This window comes from Aotus nancymaae, unplaced genomic scaffold, assembly GCF_030222135.1.
Source record: "Aotus nancymaae isolate 86718 unplaced genomic scaffold, 86718_ANA_hifiasm-v0.15.2.pri h1tg000059l, whole genome shotgun sequence".
NCBI lineage: Eukaryota > Metazoa > Chordata > Mammalia > Primates > Aotidae > Aotus > Aotus nancymaae.
The window spans coordinates 53,923,868-53,943,794 of record NW_026988473.1 but is presented as its reverse complement, the minus strand read 5'-3'; the positions used below and the strand labels follow the sequence as shown (position 1 = coordinate 53,943,794).

Below are 19,927 nucleotides of genomic sequence, written 5' to 3'. Positions count from 1 at the left end.
AAAAAACATCATTGCCCCTTTAACCCAGGATAAATTCTCTTCTTTTTGCTATTTGTAATAGGTTCCAGCTGGACAGCCTCTAGCAAAGAATGCTGTCCAGCTGGAACCTATTAGAAATAGCAAAAAGAAGAGAAATTTGGGGATACTAAATAGAAATTTAGATAGAAATTTTAAATAAGACTTGGTCAATGTTTTCACAATATAGTGAGGAAGACATAATTGAAAAAATAAAATCAGAATAAAATGTATTTATGGTAGAAAAAAATGGAAAATATTGTCAGTATGTATTAGGACAAAGAAGCTCCACGGAGGGGGTAGAATAGATCAAAGCCAACTACAGTTTTACAGACAAAATAGTATAGGAAGTTTATTGCAGGTAAAGAGAAAAAGATGTACAAATTGAGAAGAGAAATCAAAATTCTCAGTGGCCCTACTTTACAGGGGGAGTTTCCATTCAGGACTTACACTCTGTGGCCCTCTATGTAGCCTTCTTCAGATTCCGGAGATCGATATCTCTACTTGTCAACTGATAAGTGTCTCAGTCATTCTCAAGTCCTACCTAGAGCATGAGGTAGGATTGAAGAAAGCCCATTCCAATCCCAATCCTGATTATCCAGGTGCATTCTCCAGAATCGATGCCTTCCTAAGAGCTGAATTAGCCACTCTTCCTAATTAATAAACACTGAGCAAACCAACCTGTCACTTATACATTCCCCAGAAGTATATAGTGATCTAGTCTATCTACCAACGTGTTTTCATGGATCCCCAAATATTTGCCAGCTACAGTGATGAGACTGGGTCTTATTCTCTCCTCTGAAACCATGATTTCTAACATCCCAAAATGAACTTACATCAAACAGCAATTTTCTCAGTTCTGCATCATGGTAATCATTGTCCTTCCATATTTGGCAGCTTCCATCCATCAACCTGCCTTGCCCCACGGTCATGAACACCATTTCATGTCCTGAAACTGGTAAGAATAAGAACAGATTTTCGGCACCAGTGGTGTGCAATCAGGGGCAACTTTACCCCTAGGGAATATGTGATAATGTCTGAGCACACCTGTGATCATCACAGCTTCGAGTAAGTGCTACTGGTATCAAGTGTATAGATGTCAGGGATGCTGCTGAATATCCTGAAGTGAAGACTTCCCAGAGCAAAGAATTATGTTGCCCAAAATATCAGTAGGTTGAGATCAATAAACCCTCCTATATACGTTTTAATCTTATATCTGTCTGTTTCCAATCCCATGACATATGCTGCTGTAAAACAACCTGCACCATCTACATGTTATCAATTTTGGAAACAGTGTGAAAATGATAGGCTTTAGGGGTAAATGCCTGGAAGTTGTAGGAGTTCGTATTTGGGTGGTACTCATCAGAAACGGAGATATAAAAGAGCATTTCTCTTCTGCTTTCCTACCTTATTCTTGGGTTCTATGAAAAACAAACAAGGTAACAAATTCAACTCTACCAACATTCATGGTTATGCTTTATAATTTATTCATTCATGAGTTCCTTCATTGAAAATCATACTTGTTGGTCTCCTTTACTAGGTTTGACAACGCTCTCAGTACCAGAAAAATATAATCCTTGACTTCTTGATATCCACATTTGATCCCTAGCATATAAAGTGAAAAAGAAAAAGTAGCTGAGCCGATACAGACTTTTTCTGTCAGCATCTCATCTGTAGCTGCATGTTTAGGATTATGGATGCAAAGAGATATTTGCATATGTATGACAGTATATAGTCATGATAATTTATGGGTATAAAATTCGAAATGCCCAAAGTTTATCTGTGTGTTCTTTATCTTTTTTCCATCTCTCTGTATTTTCCCTCCACATCTCTATCTTAGCTTAGCATGAATTCATTCCTTATCTCCCATGTTGCTTCCCATAGCCCTAACCAGTATTATGCAATCTTACCTTTCTTTCCAAATATCTCTGAAAGTCTCAATTTTGCAAACATCATCTGATATCTCTCTGGATTCACACTTTCGTAAGCAAAGGTAGGCATTTATAGTGGTGCTGTAGCCCTGCTTCCACTGGGATGGGAAGTATCCCTGGGTTCTTGGCATTGACTACGTGACATTCACTGGAGAGTTTACCTAAGAAACATTCCTCTCTATGCTGGAACTATGGGGCAAGAATAATCTCCTTTTTTATTTTCCAGTGGTAGATTCTGTATTATTTCTGCTTTCCAAATTAAAAACATAAGCTCCTACTTAACGACTGGAAAGTTAAGTCTTTGCCCTCTTCTTCTATAATATATTCCACCAGGTTTCCATTACTCTTTGTTTGCATCTTCTCTGTTATCCTTAAATCCTGGTGTGTGTGTATATATATATATATATATATATATGCATTTCCTTTGCCCTGCTTCTCATAAAACATGTAGGTGAAAGTCTGGATAAGGCAATAACATAAAAGGCCAGGATCCTGGAGAGATGGAAACTCACTAAGGTGAGCATAACTTCTTACTCACATTTCCCTATTGGTTGTTTAATGACTATAGGAGCAGAGAAAGAGGGCAGACAACCACTTAGACACAAGGAAACTTGCAGAGCTTTGACAAATTATCACTGCTGAATGGAAAAAAAAATTATTGGAAGCTCCAAAAGCAGCCAGGACATGAGTAACCAAGATCTCAGAATGAAAAGACGTACAAAAAAGTGAGCCGCAAAATCTGAACCGTTCTTTTTATAAAGCCACTTACTTAATCTCAATTTGCATAAGGCAAATGGACATAGCAAACAAAAAGCAGCTCATAATTTTTGGCAGTCTTGCAGTGCTAAGGAGACAAACATTAGTGTTCAGGACATACCAAGAAGGACGTAGTATAGTAAATACTTCTGGAAAGCTACATCTCAGTAGTAGACAGATTCTTACAAAGATGAAATACTGGTGAAATCTGGCAAAAAAACAAACTAAATATTTTCTGTAGCAGAATAATACCTTCAAAAGCATCTACAATTTTTCAAACAAATACTGGACATATCGTACAGGGACTTTAGGATTATTGTGATCAGTATAGTCCAGAAAATAGTTGACAAGGTGGAGACTTTCCCAAGGGAACTGGAGCCCATAAGAAAAATCAAAACGAAGTCCTAGAAATAAAAAGTAATGACAAAAAAAAATGCAAACTTGACAGAAGATTGTAACAGAATATTGGTCATTCTAAGGAAACCTTAGAACAAGCTGTAAACTGTGGGCCAAATTAATTTCATGCCCTGCTGTTTTCCAGCCAGTAAGCTAAAAATAGTTTTTGCCTTCAGAGAAAGTTAGTAAAGAATAAGGAGAAGGAAGAAGAATATGTGACAGACACCATAAATGGCCCAAAAGCCCAAAATATTTACTCTCTGGTCTTTTAGAGAAAAAACAGTGCTAACCTCTGATTTAGATTAGTGGGATTTAAATAACCAGAATGAAACAGAGAGAGAAAAGAAATTTTTAAAAAAGCACTGAAGACACATAAGGCAAGAGTAAATTATCAATATTAATGCAGTGGTTTAAAAAGTTTGCCAGTTACTTGATCCTCCTTTCATCAAGTGTCAATTTGTGATATTGACTAACAGAAGTGACATTTTGTTATTTCTTAGGTTATTTCATAAAAGGCCATGCATCTAAATCAGATGTTAAGTAAGTTTGTTTTGAGAAGCCTGAGCTTCCAAACAAGAGACTCAACTGTTTTTGAGATGCCATAAATGAATGGTGCTCCAGGATGTAGCTGCTCTATTCAGAAGTCTCAGCTGAGCCTACCCATCCAGGATCCCAGCTCAAGCACCAGGCGTGGAAGTGGATAAACTAGCCCTGGATTATCGAGCCCCAGCTGTTTAAGTAATTCTCAGCTATTTGAGTCATCTCAACTGAGGCTCTAGATTTTGTAGAGAAAAAAGAGCCTTCCTCACTAACCTCTTTCAGAAGGCCTGAAATACAGAATCTACGAACACAAAAAAAACTTGATTTACCATTTTTTTTATACTTTAAGTTCTGGCGTACGTGTGCAGAATGTGCAGCTTTGTTACATAGGTATACACGTGCCATGGTGGTTTGTTGCCTCCACTGTCATCTACATTAGGTATTTCTCCTAATGTTAGCCCTCCCCAATCCCTCCACCCCCTGCTATCCCTCCTCTAGCCCCCACTCCCCGACAGGCACCAGTGTGTGATGTTCCGCTCCCTGGTATCCATGTGTTCTCATCGTTCAGCACTCACTTATGAGTGAGAATATGCTGTATTTGGTTTTCTGTTCTTGTCTCAGTTTACTGAAAATGATGGTTTCCAGCTTTATCCATGTCCCTGCAAAGGACATGAACTCATCCTTTTTTATGGCTGCACAGTATTCCATGGTGCATATGTGCCACATTTTCTTTTTCCAGTCTATCATTGATGGGCATTTTGGTTGGTTCCAAGTCTTTGCTCTTGCAAACAGTGCCAAAATAAACATATGTGTGCATGTGTCTTTATAGTAAAATGATTTATAATCCTCTCTAGCATCTGTTGTCTCTTGATTTTTTAATGATCACCATTCTAACTGGCATGAGATGGTATCTCAGTGTGGTTTTGATTTGGATTTCTCTAATGACCAGTGATGAGCTTTTTTTCTTATGTTTGTTGGCTGCATAAATGTATTCTTTTGAAAAGTGTCTGTTCACATCTTCTACCCACTTTTTGATGGGGTTGCTTTTTACTTGTAAATTTGTTTAAGTTCTCTGTAGATTCTGGATATTAGTCCTTTGTCAGATGGGTAGATTGCAAAAAATTTTTCCCATTCTTTTGGTTGCCAGTTCACTCTAGTGACAGTTTCTTTTGCTGTGCAGAAACTCTTAAGCTTAATTAGATCTCATTTTTCTATTTCGGCTTTTGTTGTCGTTGCTTTTGGTGTTTTAGTCATGAAGTCCTTGCCTATGCCTATGTCCTGAATGGTAGTGCATAGGTTTTCTCCTAGGGTTTTTATGGTGTTAGGTCTCATGTTTAAATCGTTAATCCAACTGGAATTAATTTTTGTATAAAGTATAAAGAAGGGGTCCAGTTTCAGTTCTCTGTATATGGCTAGCCAGTTTTCCCAACACAATTTATTAAATAGGGGATCCTTTCCCCATTGCTTGTTTGATTTACCATTTTAAACCATCAAGTTTTGGGGTGTGTTCTGTGTGGGAAACGTGTAAAGGGAAAAGAAAATACACACACACAATACCTTTAAGGGTAAACAATCTTCATACCATGTAAATGGCAAGCAGATATAATAAGCAAATGATATAACAAGCAAATTGATATAATAAGCAGATTGACATAATTGCTTGATATAATATATGATATAATAAACAAATTGCAATGGGAGATAGAGAAGGAAAAGATATACATATGTACATATATATATGCAAATATATATATGTTTACCCTCACCAAACTATGGAGGATTCACCACCAGACCAGGAACCAACAGCCTGGACTCCAGAGTTGGACACTACACTCACCAGACTATGGAGAATTCAACACCAGACTGGGAAGCAACAGCCTGAGCTCCAGAGTCGGCCACCTGTCCATGCACAGATGAGGAGAGGTCTCGTGAAACTTCAGTGCAGTTTGGGACCCTAGCTCTTTTTGTAACAAGTTGTTTGGCATGAGGTCCAGTACGAGGACCTTTCATGACTGGGCTCCAGAAACACAAAAAGGTCAACTTGTGTTTTGCAATTGTCTATAGTTTTTCAATAACTAACGTATAGGAATCAATTGAAAAAGAGATTTCTTTGAAACAGTGCTGGATGAAGTCCTCAAGGGGCTCACACAACCTGTTCTAGGACTTGGTGACCATTGTTTGTGCCCACGTTCAATTGAGTTCGAATTTCATATTTAACTTTTCCTCCACAGGGTGTTATATACAGAGGAATAGAAAAGCAAAAGAAAATTTACTATCCTAAATTACATTCCATTTTAATAAAACCCAAAACATATGTCCCAGGTTTAGGAGCCATGCATCGAGTGGAAGATTGATGGGCTTTAAGGAGACTGAAGATGAAGGCAGGAAGAAAAGTGAGGAAGACAGACTTGGGAGCTGAAAGAAATGAATACTTTTTATATAGACCCAAAATGCCTGATCAAACTCTTGTCTTCAGTAATGTAAAAAATAAGAAATACTCAAAATGCACTGGTGGATTTGGCTGAAGAGATATCTGGGCAGAATTTTGAAAGCTGCAAGTGATTTCTTTTAGCTATATATAACAAAATATGGATAAAGATAAATCAGTCAAAAATAGAATTATTTCATTTTCCCACAAAATCTATAAATATAAATATATATAAATGCGGCAGGACTTCCTGGTTTCAAAAATCAAGGCCTTTCATTCTCAGCCTCTCCTGACTGCAAAAAAGAAAAATAAATAAATAAGAATAAAAAAATAAAACAATAAGAGATGGCTCTAAGACAAAGATTAAATTAAGAGTGTGACTATAGAACTTTTGTTAAGATTTTGGAAAAACTTAGTTTACAATTTATCAATTTATTCTCTTGTTTGTGTTTTAAATTTTTGTGTAAGAAACCACTGCCAAATCCAAGGTAATGAAGGCTTATTCTTATATTTTCTTCTAAGATGTTTTAGTTATGGTTCTTATAATTGAGTCTTTGATTAATCTTGAGTTCATTTTTAGAAAGTTTCAATTTTTCTTTCTGCATGTGAATATCCAGTTGTTCCAGGACCACTTTTTAAAGACTAGTCTTTCCTGCATTGAATTATCATGACCATAGACATTTGACCATAGATAAATGAATTTACTTCTAGACTCTCAACTCTATTCCATTGATCTATATTTCAGTCTGCATGTCAGCATCATGCTGTATTACTACTGTAGTCTTATACGAAGGTTTGAAATTAGGAAGTATGAGCCCTTCAACTTTGTTTCTCAACATTCATTTGACTATTTGGGACCCTTTGCAATTCAATATAAAATTCAGGATCTTATTTTACATTTGTGCAAAAGAAGTTGGTGGGATTTTGGTGTGGATTGTGTAGAATCCTTAAACTGGCAATTTTACAGTATTAATTCTTCCATACATGAACACAGGATGTCTTTCCATTTATTGAGTTCTTCTATTTCCTCAGCAATATTTTGAGTTTCCTTTGTGCAAATCTTGACTTTTCTTAGCTAAATGCATTCCTGGGAATGTTATTCTTTTGTAAAGACAGTTACTTTCTTAGTTTAATCTTAGATTATTTATTGATAGTTTATAGAAATATAATTTATTTTTGTATTTGTCATGTTTCATGCACCTTTGCTGAATTTGTTTATTAAGTCATAGCTTTTTTGAGAAAGGCAGCCTCCAAAAGATATTTCCTTGAGACTGAACAAGAGGATTTCTAGAATTCAGGAATGGTGGCTGAAGACCAGCCCAGGTCAATGGAATCCAACATGGCCAGGAAGTAGTACAGGGCTAATGGAGACTCTGCTCTGTCTGGATAACAAACCAGAGAACAGTATTTCCCAAGATTACAATGAGATACACACACAAAAAAGGGAATCCAATCCAAATGTACACATCTTCTAGCACTAAGATGCCCAGCAGTAGGAATGAAGAAGGAAGACACTGGATGTCATTAGGGATAGACAATCTTTCTTCCACATAAAGCTGTTGTGCATACCAGAAAGAACTTTAATAGACTTCCCATTAGTGATACTTGTACCACTTCTCACTTTATCTTGATTTCTGGCAAAATGTAAAATAACATTGTAACCTATTTTGGTTCCTTTCAGAAAAATGCTAAAATTTTATCCTCTTGTTTTGCTAGTCTCATTTAACCATTAAACAGGCCAGGAATAAAATTAGCCTCACTGTGCTGCCACCTTTCCTACTATTACATGAAGAAGAGAGGAGAAACATATTGCCCCAGTAGAAATCCATAATTGGGAGTCTGGCCAGAAACAGATGAGAAAATAAAGTTCCAGGGTCTTTGTATCTGGTAGTTTTACACCCATTGTTTTTTGTAATGTACATGGTGATTTATTTTGTATTCATAATCTCAACCATGCCCTGATTAGGAATTTTGTAGACATTAAAAATAGTGTATGTGTGTGTTTGGGTGTATGTGTACACATTTTTATAGGCATTGGTGAATAATAGAGGGTCTGAGTCTGATAAGAAGCAATTTACTTGTTTAATCGTATGCATCAAAAAATATAAAATTTCTCAATTTTCAATGTTCTTTAAATAAATTATGACAGTACCATATTGACTTGATTACTATAGCTTTGTAATATAGTTTGAAAGCACAAAGTGTGATACCTCCAGATTTGAAATTCTTTCTCAAAATCGCATTAGCTATTTAGCATCTTTTGTGGTACCATTTTTATTTTAGGATTTTTTTTCTATTTCTAAAAAAAATGGCATTGGAATTTTTATAGGGATTACATTTTTGTTTCAAATTTTATTTTAGCTTCAGGGGGTACATGTGCAGATACATGAGTATATTGAGAACCCATATGCATGATTACGTTGCATGACACTGATGTTTGGCGTATGAATGGTTTCATAACCCAGGTAGTGATCATAGAAACCAAAATGTAGTTTTTTAACCCTCCCTCCTGTAGTATTTTCTAGTGTCTATTATTCCCATCTTTTTGATCTAAAGATTGCTTTGGGTAAAGTAGACATACTGGCATAAAAACCTGAAACATAAACCAATGGAGATAAATAGAGAAACCCCTTCCCCCAAGCCCATTCAAATGTTCACAGTCTCTGACAAGGGCACCAAGAATACACAGTAGGGAAACATAGCCTCCTTAATAAATGGTATTGAGAAAACTGAATATGCACATGCAAAAGAATGAATTTGAACCCCTATCTTACCACTTACTAAAATTAACTCAAATGGATTAAAGACTTCAATGTAAGCTCTGAAACCATATAACTCTTAGAAGAAAACATAGGAAATGGGCTCTGTGACATTAGTCTTGACGATGATTTTTTTAGATATGACACCTAATGCACAAGCAAGTGGAACTGTATCACTCTAAAACGCTTCTGCATAGCAAAGAAAACAACAAAATAGTCAACCTACCAGATGGGAAATCTTGTGTTTTGTAAATATTTACAAAGTATTTATGTGATAAGGGATTGATGTAAAAAATATTCAAGGAAATAACATTGAGTTATCTCAATATTATCATTATTATTATTATTTGGGTATGTGTGTGTGTGTGTGCACGTGTCTGTCTGTCTGTCTTTCCATCTGTCTTCCTCAGTAAATTATCTCCACCAGGAGGGGCATTGCATCTGTTTTGTACATCACTATATTTCTATCTCATATTGACCGATTGACTGCTACCCGTTTCCCAGCACTTCACTAAATATACCTAGATGACAAACATTTCCCAATATGCATCATACCTTCATGCCTCTAAGCCATTGTATTTGTTGCTTTCTCTGCCTGAACTGTTTTTTTCTCTGTCCTTCTGAGTAATCCTCGTTCATCCTCAAGACTCACATTGTTTCACCTATTTCTCAAGATCTTCTCTGATGTTATAGGTTTTGATGGCACCCCTCTACTCAGTTTACATAGGCATCTTCGGATTCCTTATGACTTCATTCTGCATTGAAATTTTCTTTACAAATCTGTTGATCTCAGTAAGTAGTGTCCTCTTAAGAATAGACCGATAAGTTTTCTGAATATCTATGGTCTAGTATCATGTCTAGTTTTCTGAGCCCAGCAAATTATTTGTACATTAATAAACATTTGTTGAATAATAATATTATTAAATATTATTAAAGAAATGCAAATCCAAACCATGATGAGATACCATCTCACACCTGTTAGGATAGCTGTTATCAAAAAGATAAAAAGTAACAAGTGTTGGTGAGGGTGTGAAGAAAAGAGAATCCTTCTATACTGTTGACAGAAGGTACATGGTACAGCCATTGTAGAAAACAACATGAAATTGCCTCAAAAAATAAAAATAAGATTACTACATGGTTCAGCAGTCAGACTACTGGGTATATATTCAAAGGAAATAAAATCAGCATATCAAAAAGATGTTTGTATCCCCATGTTCATACAGCATTATTCATAATAGTCAAGATATGAAGACTTTCCATCAACAGATGAATAAAGATGGATACATAAAATTGGGTGTATATATACCATAGAAAATCAGTCATTAAAAGGAAAGAGATCTTGCAATTTGCAACAATATGGATGAACCTGGAGGACATTAGGCTAAATGAAATAAGCCAGATGCAGAAAGATGAAGAGTATAGGAGATCAATTATATATGAAATCTTAAAAAGTCAGACTTTAGAAGCAGAGAATAGAACAGTGATAACAAGGGGCTATAATGTACAGGAATGGAGAAATATTGGTAAAAGGGAAAAAACTAAGTTATAAGAAGAACAAGTTCTGTGGATTAATGTACAGAATGGATATTGATGGCTATGGGTTAATTAATTTGATTGTGGTCATCATAACACAATGTATATACATATCAAATTATCACATTACACACTTTTAAAATAAATGTTTATACGACTATTAATATTTTAAAATATAAAATAAATAAATAAAATGAGCAAGACAGCAAGTAGTTTCAATGTGACATCTTTGCTATATTGTTATTTCGACATGCCACCTGCAAGATCTATTGCCTGATTCTGTATCTTAACTGTATTGGCAGACAGAGCAGCAATGAATAGCACATATTCAAGGCCTTCTTTTTAAAACCATCTTCCTCCGACAACTTCTTTGTGAGTCATCCATGAGTGAAACTGCTAATAACCACACACCTTTCAAATCTTCAGAGGAAAATTTATTTTTTGGCGCTACTTTGGAACAAACTTATTATTTCTTCTTTCCCAATGTAAGTGTTTAGCAATAACAGACTGCAAGCTTTGCATGTTTTTGTTGCTCAAAAATCAATACATAAATTATGTACATATATAATAAATGCATACATCATACCTGGACCCAACTAACTTCATATTTCCTTTACTATAGTTTCTTTTTTAGTTGTGTTTTATTTATAATTAACATGAAATGTCTGCATATTTATGGGGTACAGTGTAATATTTCAAATCCATCACTTTAAAAATGTATCATTTCGTTGTGGTGATAACATTCAAAAACCTCTTTTGGTTATCTTGTAATATACATTGTACTATTATTAATTATAATTACCCTATTATGTAATAGAACACCAGAACTTATTTTTCCTATGTAACTATAACTTTGTGCTCATAACCAAACATTTTTATGTTTAGTCAGAGACCCCCTCCTCCCTGACCCTCCCAGCCTCTGGTAACTACTATTTTTCTCTCTGCTTCTACATGATCAAAGTTAAATTCTAATTTAATGACTGCCTGCTTTTTCATGTGTGTGAAAGAAATTATAGTAACTACTGAGTAGGATTTTGGTAAGAACAATATGATTGTATGTGGGTAAAGTATAATTATCACTGTCTATATAGTGCATGTATGGGGATAATATTGTTATATTAGGGCAAGTTGTAAATATTGTTTTAAGAATCTTGGCAGCCACTTAAACTGTTCATATTCTCTTTAAAATAGCGATTTTATTCTGTATTCTGTTCAGTTCTTTAACATCTTAGAATAAGAAAAAAATGATTATAATTTGGAGGCAACCTAATTGACTAAATTATTACTTTGTATTAAATATGGAATTTGGGAATTTGAATAAATTACTTAACCTTCCAGACATCAGTATATTCATCAAAATGTGGAAAAAGCAATATAAACTTCATAGAATTGTCTTGAGAATCCAGAAACTGAAAGGAACATACTAGCAAAAGTAGATTTAATACAAATTCCAATATTCTCATTATTACCCTTAAAGATAAAGGTTTCAATTTACAAATAAATAATGTTATTTGTAACATGTTGTTATTGATTGCAACATTTCACTCTGTGTACTTACTTTCTATTAGGTTAGACAAAAGATAACTATATTTTTAACAATGGAAGAAACCTGAATTCTAAGACAGATCTCCAATGGATTAGTGATCAGTCTTGAGGACTGATACCTCATTACTCTCTCCTGAGCCTGCCTGGTCCTGACTCCATAGATTACAGGATTGAGGGCTGGTGCAACAACCACATATAGGTGGGTCAATCAAATATGTATATATTGTTGGATATTATGGCCAAAATGATGTGTCAAGAAAGAAAAAAATGCTGGTGTTAAAAAAAGCCAAGAAAACAGCAATATGAGAACCACAGGTGTTAGGTGGTTTTAGTAAAACTTCCCAGGAGGGCAGGCAGAAGACTGAATAGAGGATCCAAATAGAGGAGAGAATAACATGGAGCACATTCAATAACGATAAAGAAATGTTGCCAAGGCCAAACATAATGTTGACTTTGATGCTGGCACAGGTCAGACAGGCAAAGCCCATGTGCTCAAAATAAGTATGAGGGATGTTATGGTCCCCAGAGAAGGGCAGCCTCAGAAGGAGAAACAGCAGTGGAACAATCATGCACAGGCTCCTCAGGACAGCAATGCCTGCTATGAGGTTAATGGTTTTGCTGGTGAGGATCATGGTGCACCGAAGGAGTTTGCAAAAGGCAATGTAGTGGCCAAAGGCCATGACCACCAACACAATGCTCTTCATGACAGTGAAGAAATGGATAAAGAACATCTGAGAAAAGCAGCCTCCAAAAGATGTTATGTTCTTGAGACTGAACCAGAACATACTTAGCATTTTGGGGATGTTGGCTGTAGACAAGCCCAGGTCAATGGAATCCAACATGGCCAGGATAGTAGTACATAGGCTCATAGAGACTTTGCTCAGTCTGAATCACAAACCAGACAACATCTCTTACCACTCACTCCTTTTTCCTCTTCCCCCCACTCCAGGCATGTACTTTGTGCCATTTCTCTATTCTAAGCTCATCTTTATCCCAAGGATTTTGCCTTTTCCACTCCTAAAACCTGGAACACTGTTCTCTGATACCTTCCAAAGTCTTGCTCCTTCACTTCATTCATGTCTCTCTAAATGATTAGATGTTAAAGAAGCCTTTTCTGGCCATTGGATTTAAAATGGTAATCCTTCCAAATCTATTTTGCCACTTGGGATTCTTAATAAATGCACCACATCTGATGTTAACACATTTCCCTGTTGAGGAGACTTAAAAGCAAAGAGACATAAAATACACATAAACTGCTCAACGCTTCATTCTTTTAAGAAGACTTTGTAGCTTTCCTGCTGCCAAGACAGAGAGTGCTCAACTACTGCATGGCGTCTGTGGAGAGAAGGCAAAAACTAGTTCTGCACAGCATATTCTGTTCCAATCTGGTTGTCCAGTGAGTGATGTACTGGCTGCTTTTGGTAGGAGATGACTGAATCACAGCTAAATTTATGTATCGTTGCTTTATAGACTCAACATGTGACTTCTGTGGTCTACTGCCTAATTCTGTATCTTAACCATATAACTGGCAGGCAGAGAGCAGCAATAAAGAACACATATTCAAGGCCTTCTTCCTAAAACCATTTTCCTCCAAATTTTTTGTTATTCTTCTAGGAAGGAAATTGATAATTATCACACAACTTGCAAATCCTCAGAGGAAAAAACATTTATTAGCACTACTTTAGGACCAACTAAGTATATCTTCTTTCCCAGCGTAAGTGCTTAAAGACAAACAACTATGTTTTTGAATCTTTCTACTGCTTGCAAGCCTACACATGAGACATGGTAGAAGTATTGATATCTATATCTGCATACATCTGTGTATTCATATTATATATTGTATAAATGTATTTAAATAAGTAAAAAATAAATGAATAAAATATGAATGTATGTGTTATGCCTATATTCTATTATTTCCTTTTTATACTTTAGTATTTAAGTTCATTACTATGACTCCATCATTATGTGGCATGGGGAAAACTGCAGTAGCTACTGAGGTCGGATTACGGTGAGCACAATGTAAGTGTATGAGAGTAAAGTATACTCATCAATGTCTCTTCATATATACACTGCATTTAGAGTAGGGTGATATTACTATTTGGGAAACTTTTAATTATTTTAAGAATTCTGGCTAGCCACTTAATTTGTTTATGATCTCTGAAAATAGCAACGGTATTCTATTCAATTCTTAAACATCCTGGAATAAGAGAAAATGATCATAATTTGGAGGCAATGTAATTGGCTTAACTTACGACATCTTACTAAACATGGAATATAAATACATCACTTAAATTTTCCAAATATCAAGATATTCACCATGAAAGTGGAAAAAATAATATATGCTTTATAAAGACTGTCTTGAGGATCCAGAAATAAAAATTTTTAAAACTTGGAAAGGTAGAGTTTATAAAAACTCCAGTATTTAAATAACTGTCCTTAAAAGCAAAAGCTTCAATTCACAGATAAAGTTATTGGTTGTGATATTCCACTCAGCCTTACTTCTTTTTACTGTATCAGAAATAAGATAACTTTACTTTTTAAAAATGGAAGAATCAAGAATGTTAACAGAGACCCTCCAAACTTCAATTGGTTAGTGATCTGTCTTGAAGAAAATCCTCAGCACTTTCTCCCTAATCTGTTTGGTCCTGACTCCATAGATTACAGGATTGAGGGCTGGTGGAACAACCACATATAGATTAGCCAAGAAAATGTGGATATATTGGGGGATATTATGGCCAAAACGGTGTGTAAAGAAAGAGAAAAATGCTGGCGTAAAAAAGGCTAATATAACACCAATGTGAGAGCTACAGGTGTTGAGAGCTTTGCGTCGAGCTTCCCAGGAAGGAAGGCAGAAGACTGCATAGAGGATCTTGACATAGGACAGAATAATAAGGAGCACATCTAATAACAAGAGAGAAATGCTGCCAAGACCAAACATAATGTTGACTTTGATGCTGGCACAGGCCAGACGAGCAATGCCCATGTGCTCACAATAAGTATGAGGGATGATACGGTGCTCACAGAAGGGCAGCCTTAAGAGGAGAAACACCAGTGGAATGACCATGTACAGGCTCCTCAGGACAGCAATGCCTGCAATGAGGCTGATGATTTTGCTGGTGAGGATCATGGTGTATCGAAGGGGTTTGCAAATGGCAATGTAGCGGTCAAAGGCCATGGCCACCAACACAATGCTCTCCATGACAGTGAAGAAATGGATGAAGAACATCTGAGAAAGGCAGTCTCCAAAAGATATTTCCTTGAGGCTGAACCAGAAGATGCCCAGCATTTTGGGGATGGTGGCTGTGGATAAGCCCAGGTCAATGGAATCCAACATGGCCAGAAAGTAGTACATAGGCTCATGGAGACTCTGTTCAGTCTGGATCACAAACAAGGTAGCAACATTTCCTAGAAGTGCAACAAGATACACGAAGAAAAAAGGGACTCCAATCCAAATGTGCACAACTTCCAGCCCTGGGATGCCCAGCAGTAGAAATGAAGAAGGATGAAACTGGGTGACATTAGCTATAGGCATTCTTTCTGTTACATAACGCTGTTGTGCATATCAGTGACAATTATTGACTTTCCGTTAGTGATTCTTGCTCCAGTTCTCACTTTATCCTGATTCCTGGTAAAATAAAAAATAACATTGTACTCTTTTTTGGTTCCTCTCTGAAAAAGAGCAAAATACCTCTTATTCTGCTGGGCTCATATAAGTATGAAACACAACCAATAATAAAATCAGCTTCACTGGATTGCCACTTTTCCTACCAGAATTTATTACACATGAGGAACAAAGTGGGGAGAAATCTCTATCTGCCTGATAGAAATTTATAATGGGGAGTCTAGGCAGAAACTGATTTAAAAATAAGGTCTCAGAATATATGAATCTGATAGTTTTACACCCATTTCTCTTAACTTTCAGGCTGATTTTTGTTATTTGTAATCTATCTTAGTCCCTTACTAAAGGTTGCATTTGTGCACTGAACGTGTGTGTGTATGTGTGTGTGTGTCTATGCATTTGTAAATTAGTTTTAGAGTACTAGTGGGTTTACTTTTAGAGCAGAGAGGAAAAGCCTATTGTTTATATACCACTTAAGACTTCTCAATTTTAAATGTTAATTAAGTTAATAAATTGAAAACAAGACAGCAAAAAATTTTAATGTGATGTTTCAGAAAATAAGCAAGTCCCTGATCATGACAACTTCTTTGCAAAAAGAAAAATGTAACCAATCTCTTTGGAAACTGGCTAAAGGAAATTAAAGGAAGATAATTAATGGAAAGTATTTTGCATCTAAAATTAAAAATGGAATGAGGATTAATTTACATAATTACATCATATATAGAACCACTAAAAAACACATGCATTAAAGAAACTCTAGAGAGAGGGTTTTTCCTGCTACACAATTAAATATTATCTCAGATTAAATGGACAGGGAGAATGACTTTATTCTACAACATATTTCCTATCAATGCTGTTCCCCATCTGGTATGTTAGTGTCTTTATGAAACTTTGTTTTCACAGCAGCACAGAAAGAGAGAATTTATATGATTTTGTTACTCTTCCTGTCTATAGACAAATTCTGCACTCACTTATAATAAATTAAATTTTTCAAAAATCAATGTGAGAAATGTTTATTATTGAGCAAATTCTTTCCTAAAACTGGCTCTACAGATAATGTGGAAGTGACTGACCATGAATTGCACAATTGCACAGAACACTTTGATTCAGATTTGAGAATATGTGGAGGCTCAAAGAAGTCAGAGTTGATTGGTCTCCATGAGGAGAAAATAAGATCAGTTCATTCTGCTTTAAACCTGTAACAAGGCAAGTGTCTTAATAAAACCTACCCATTTGAAGCAAATGATGGCTAGCCAAAATCGGAGAAAATCAGGGAAATTCTCTCAAGAAGGAGAATATATACATGGTTATTGAGGCTGTTGAGAATAGGTTTAAAGTTTTCAGATCTGTAATAAAAAAGTCAAAAATAGATGGGCACAGAGAGGGGAGCATCACACACTGGGGTCCATTGAGGGAGGCTAGGAGAGGAATAGTGGGAGGGAGGGTGGGGAGGGATAATGTGGGGAGAAATGTCAGGTATAGGTGATGGGGGGATGGTGGCTGCAAACCATCTTGCCATGAATGTACCTATGCAACAATCTTCCATATCTGCACATGTACCCCAGAATCTAAAGTACAAAAAAAAAGGACACAATTCTTTCTTTCCCCATTAGTGAATAATACATGAGGGATGTGTAAGGGTACACTTCACAATTTAATCCATCAAATATGTAAGAGGTCCTATATTTGCCAGCCAGCATTCATTTCAGTAATATCTGTCAAACACTCTCAAAAAGACCTCAATGCAGCAACCCACCTCCCTTAGAATAGTGGATCCATATCTCATTTTGGAATGTGGAAGCAATTGCCATCAATTGCTCATGGTATCTGTTGAAACTGAATGGAAAGATGTTTCCTGCCATCAGGTAGCATAGGATATAGAGAAGTTTAATTTCGTTTTAGAAAAATAAGGCAAAATTTCTTGGGGAAAAAAACCCACAGTGTAAACAGAGTGCAATTCCAAAGAAGAAATTTGAAAGCTGCATTGCAAGTGCTATGATAGAAACACACATCAAATGTTGTAGGTATAGAAATGGGGCAATGAAAATTCCAGGGAAGAAGTTGGGCTTTGGCTGTGACTTAAAGGGAAATTCCTTTACATATATTATATATTCTGTTGTATAGTATATAATTATATATTGTATATTTTATTCTCTCTATATAATAACATATATATTACACTCTATAAAGAAAAAAACAAGGACAAAGTGAGGAAAAGAAATATATTGTCCAGCCAGGACAAAAGTCTGGAAACTTGGTCCTCTGCATCACTTTTTACAGTGATATAGTAAAATGTCCACTGAACTCTGTGTACGTTCTAAGGAATATCTGGTATCTTAGTCACTGTTGGTACAACAGAAACTCATCAAGATAAAATAAGGCTACAAATCATGAAAATCAATTTATCACACATATTTTGTGGATTTTTCCAAGTGAGTTTTATAACTGGGATTTTTATTTGAGAAAAGATCACTTCCAAGTCTACAAACTTTTCTCAAAACATCCAGTCCCTTAGTCAATGACTGTATGCTGACCTATTATTCCAACATGCATTTGTATAATCTCCAATGTGTGTTGGGTTCAGAAATAAAACTAGGTTCCAGCACCTTTGTTTGACCTTCTAAGACTAAGGTTTACATAGAGTTTTATCTGGCAGATACTTTCTCTAACCTTACATCTTTTCACAGCACCTTAATCCAATAACCTTTACATGGTCTTCATACATACCTCGTTTCATGTTCCATGTCAGATGAGGGTAAGCAGAAGAGAAAATGTTCATGTTTTAATTTTATATCTGCTTAATCTCTCAGTCTCATGCCCATCACTCCAGCATCAAATCTCATTTCCTTTATCAGCTTCTTTATCACCTTAAGTATGGATTCTATTTTTAAAAGACTCTATTCCTCAGGTCCATGGTTTACAATTCATTTCTTTAAAAATGTAATTATTAAATATGTATTTACTGATAACCTTTACTATACTTAATACTATTCTATAAAAAACAGGAAAAAGTCTTGCCCTTTTGCTATCACATTTGAGCTCCTGTACATAAGGTTCAGAAAAAAGAGCTATAGGATATATTGCTACATCACCTTCCTCATCAGCTTTGCAGCCTTGTTGGTTTCATGTGTGAAATTTTGCATGGTCACAGGTATATGTGAATGTAGAAAAGCATGTGTAGTCTTGGGAGATCATGAGTATGATTGTGCTTTCTCTCTTCATACTCTGTTTGTCCTCTATCTCTCCTTATAAGATTGACATAAGCCTTTCCCCATCTCTCCTATTGTATTTTGCAGCTGAGTCTTGATATGACTTACCTTGATCTCTAAATCTCTAACAAGCATCATTTGGAACACCATTTGGCACCTGCATGAGTGCACAATTTAACATGCTGAAGACAAGGTATTTATGTTTTCACTAAAACTCTAATTCCATTGGGATAGGAACTGCTGTATCTATGACACGTTGGCACAGCTTAACTAAAAGGCACTTCAAATTTGTTTTGCAATCCCTTTCTCCCTACATAGATTGGAGAACAAAAATTCTTCATTGGTTCTTAATTTTACCAAATAATTCATTTTTTACCATCAGTAATTTGTATGATTTCTTCTTTTTAAATTAAATTTCAAACTCCCTGGTGAATGCCTGATTTATTGGCTCAGATCCAATCCTGTACTCTTCATTACTTTATAAATCAATCCTCTCTCTCTCTCTCTCTCGTCTCATTCTGTCTCTCTATCTCTTTCTGTCACTAGCTTTCTTTCTGTCTTTTCTCTGTACTTGCCTCTCCCTTCCACTCACATATTTTGAAGCATTAATCTATGATCTCCTTCTGTAATCCACATAGAAAACGCAAGTGTACAGTGCAAACTACCTACTGATAAATGTACTTCATGGAATCAAACTTTACTAATACATTCATCCCTTTTTCTTCATTATTCACAGTATTTGATAAAAACGTCTCAAAAAGGTCTATGCCCTGGAATTACTCTTTGAACACATCTCTTACCACTCACTCCTTTTTCCCCTTCACTCCAGGCTTGTGCTTTGTGCCATTTCTCAATTCTAAGCCCACTTTCATCTCAGGGATTATTTTGCCTTTTCTACTCATAAAACCTGGAACATTGTTCTCTGATACCTTCCAAAGTTTTGTTCCCTCACTTCATTTATCCCTCCTCAAACATCTAGGCCTCGAACAAGACTTTTCTGGCCATTGGATTTAAAAGGCCATTCTTCCAACTCTGTTTTCTTAGCTTGCTTTACCTTGGTTCCTAACATTTATACCTACTTAAATTATATTGTATTTATTGGTTTTCTCTTATTTTGTAAGTATATTCGTCCCATGAAGGCAGAGACTATAACCCTTTTTCATGGTTATATGCCACCTCATTAGGGCAGTGTCTGT

The 19,927-nt window shown here is 35.8% G+C and overlaps 1 protein-coding gene and 1 pseudogene across 1 annotated transcript; both read right to left on the bottom strand.

The window, feature by feature from the left end:
* Positions 1-8: 8 nt before the first annotated feature.
* On the bottom strand, positions 9-12,981 carry LOC105720027 (olfactory receptor 52E8-like; annotated as a pseudogene).
* Positions 12,982-14,471: 1,490 nt separating this feature from the next.
* Positions 14,472-15,441, bottom strand: LOC105720121 (olfactory receptor 52E8-like). Its single transcript, XM_012456421.3, has one exon. The coding sequence runs from the start codon at positions 15,433-15,435 to the stop codon at positions 14,494-14,496; it is 942 nt and encodes a 313-aa protein (XP_012311844.2). The 5' UTR covers positions 15,436-15,441; the 3' UTR covers positions 14,472-14,493.
* Between the last annotated feature and the right edge of the window lie 4,486 nt (positions 15,442-19,927).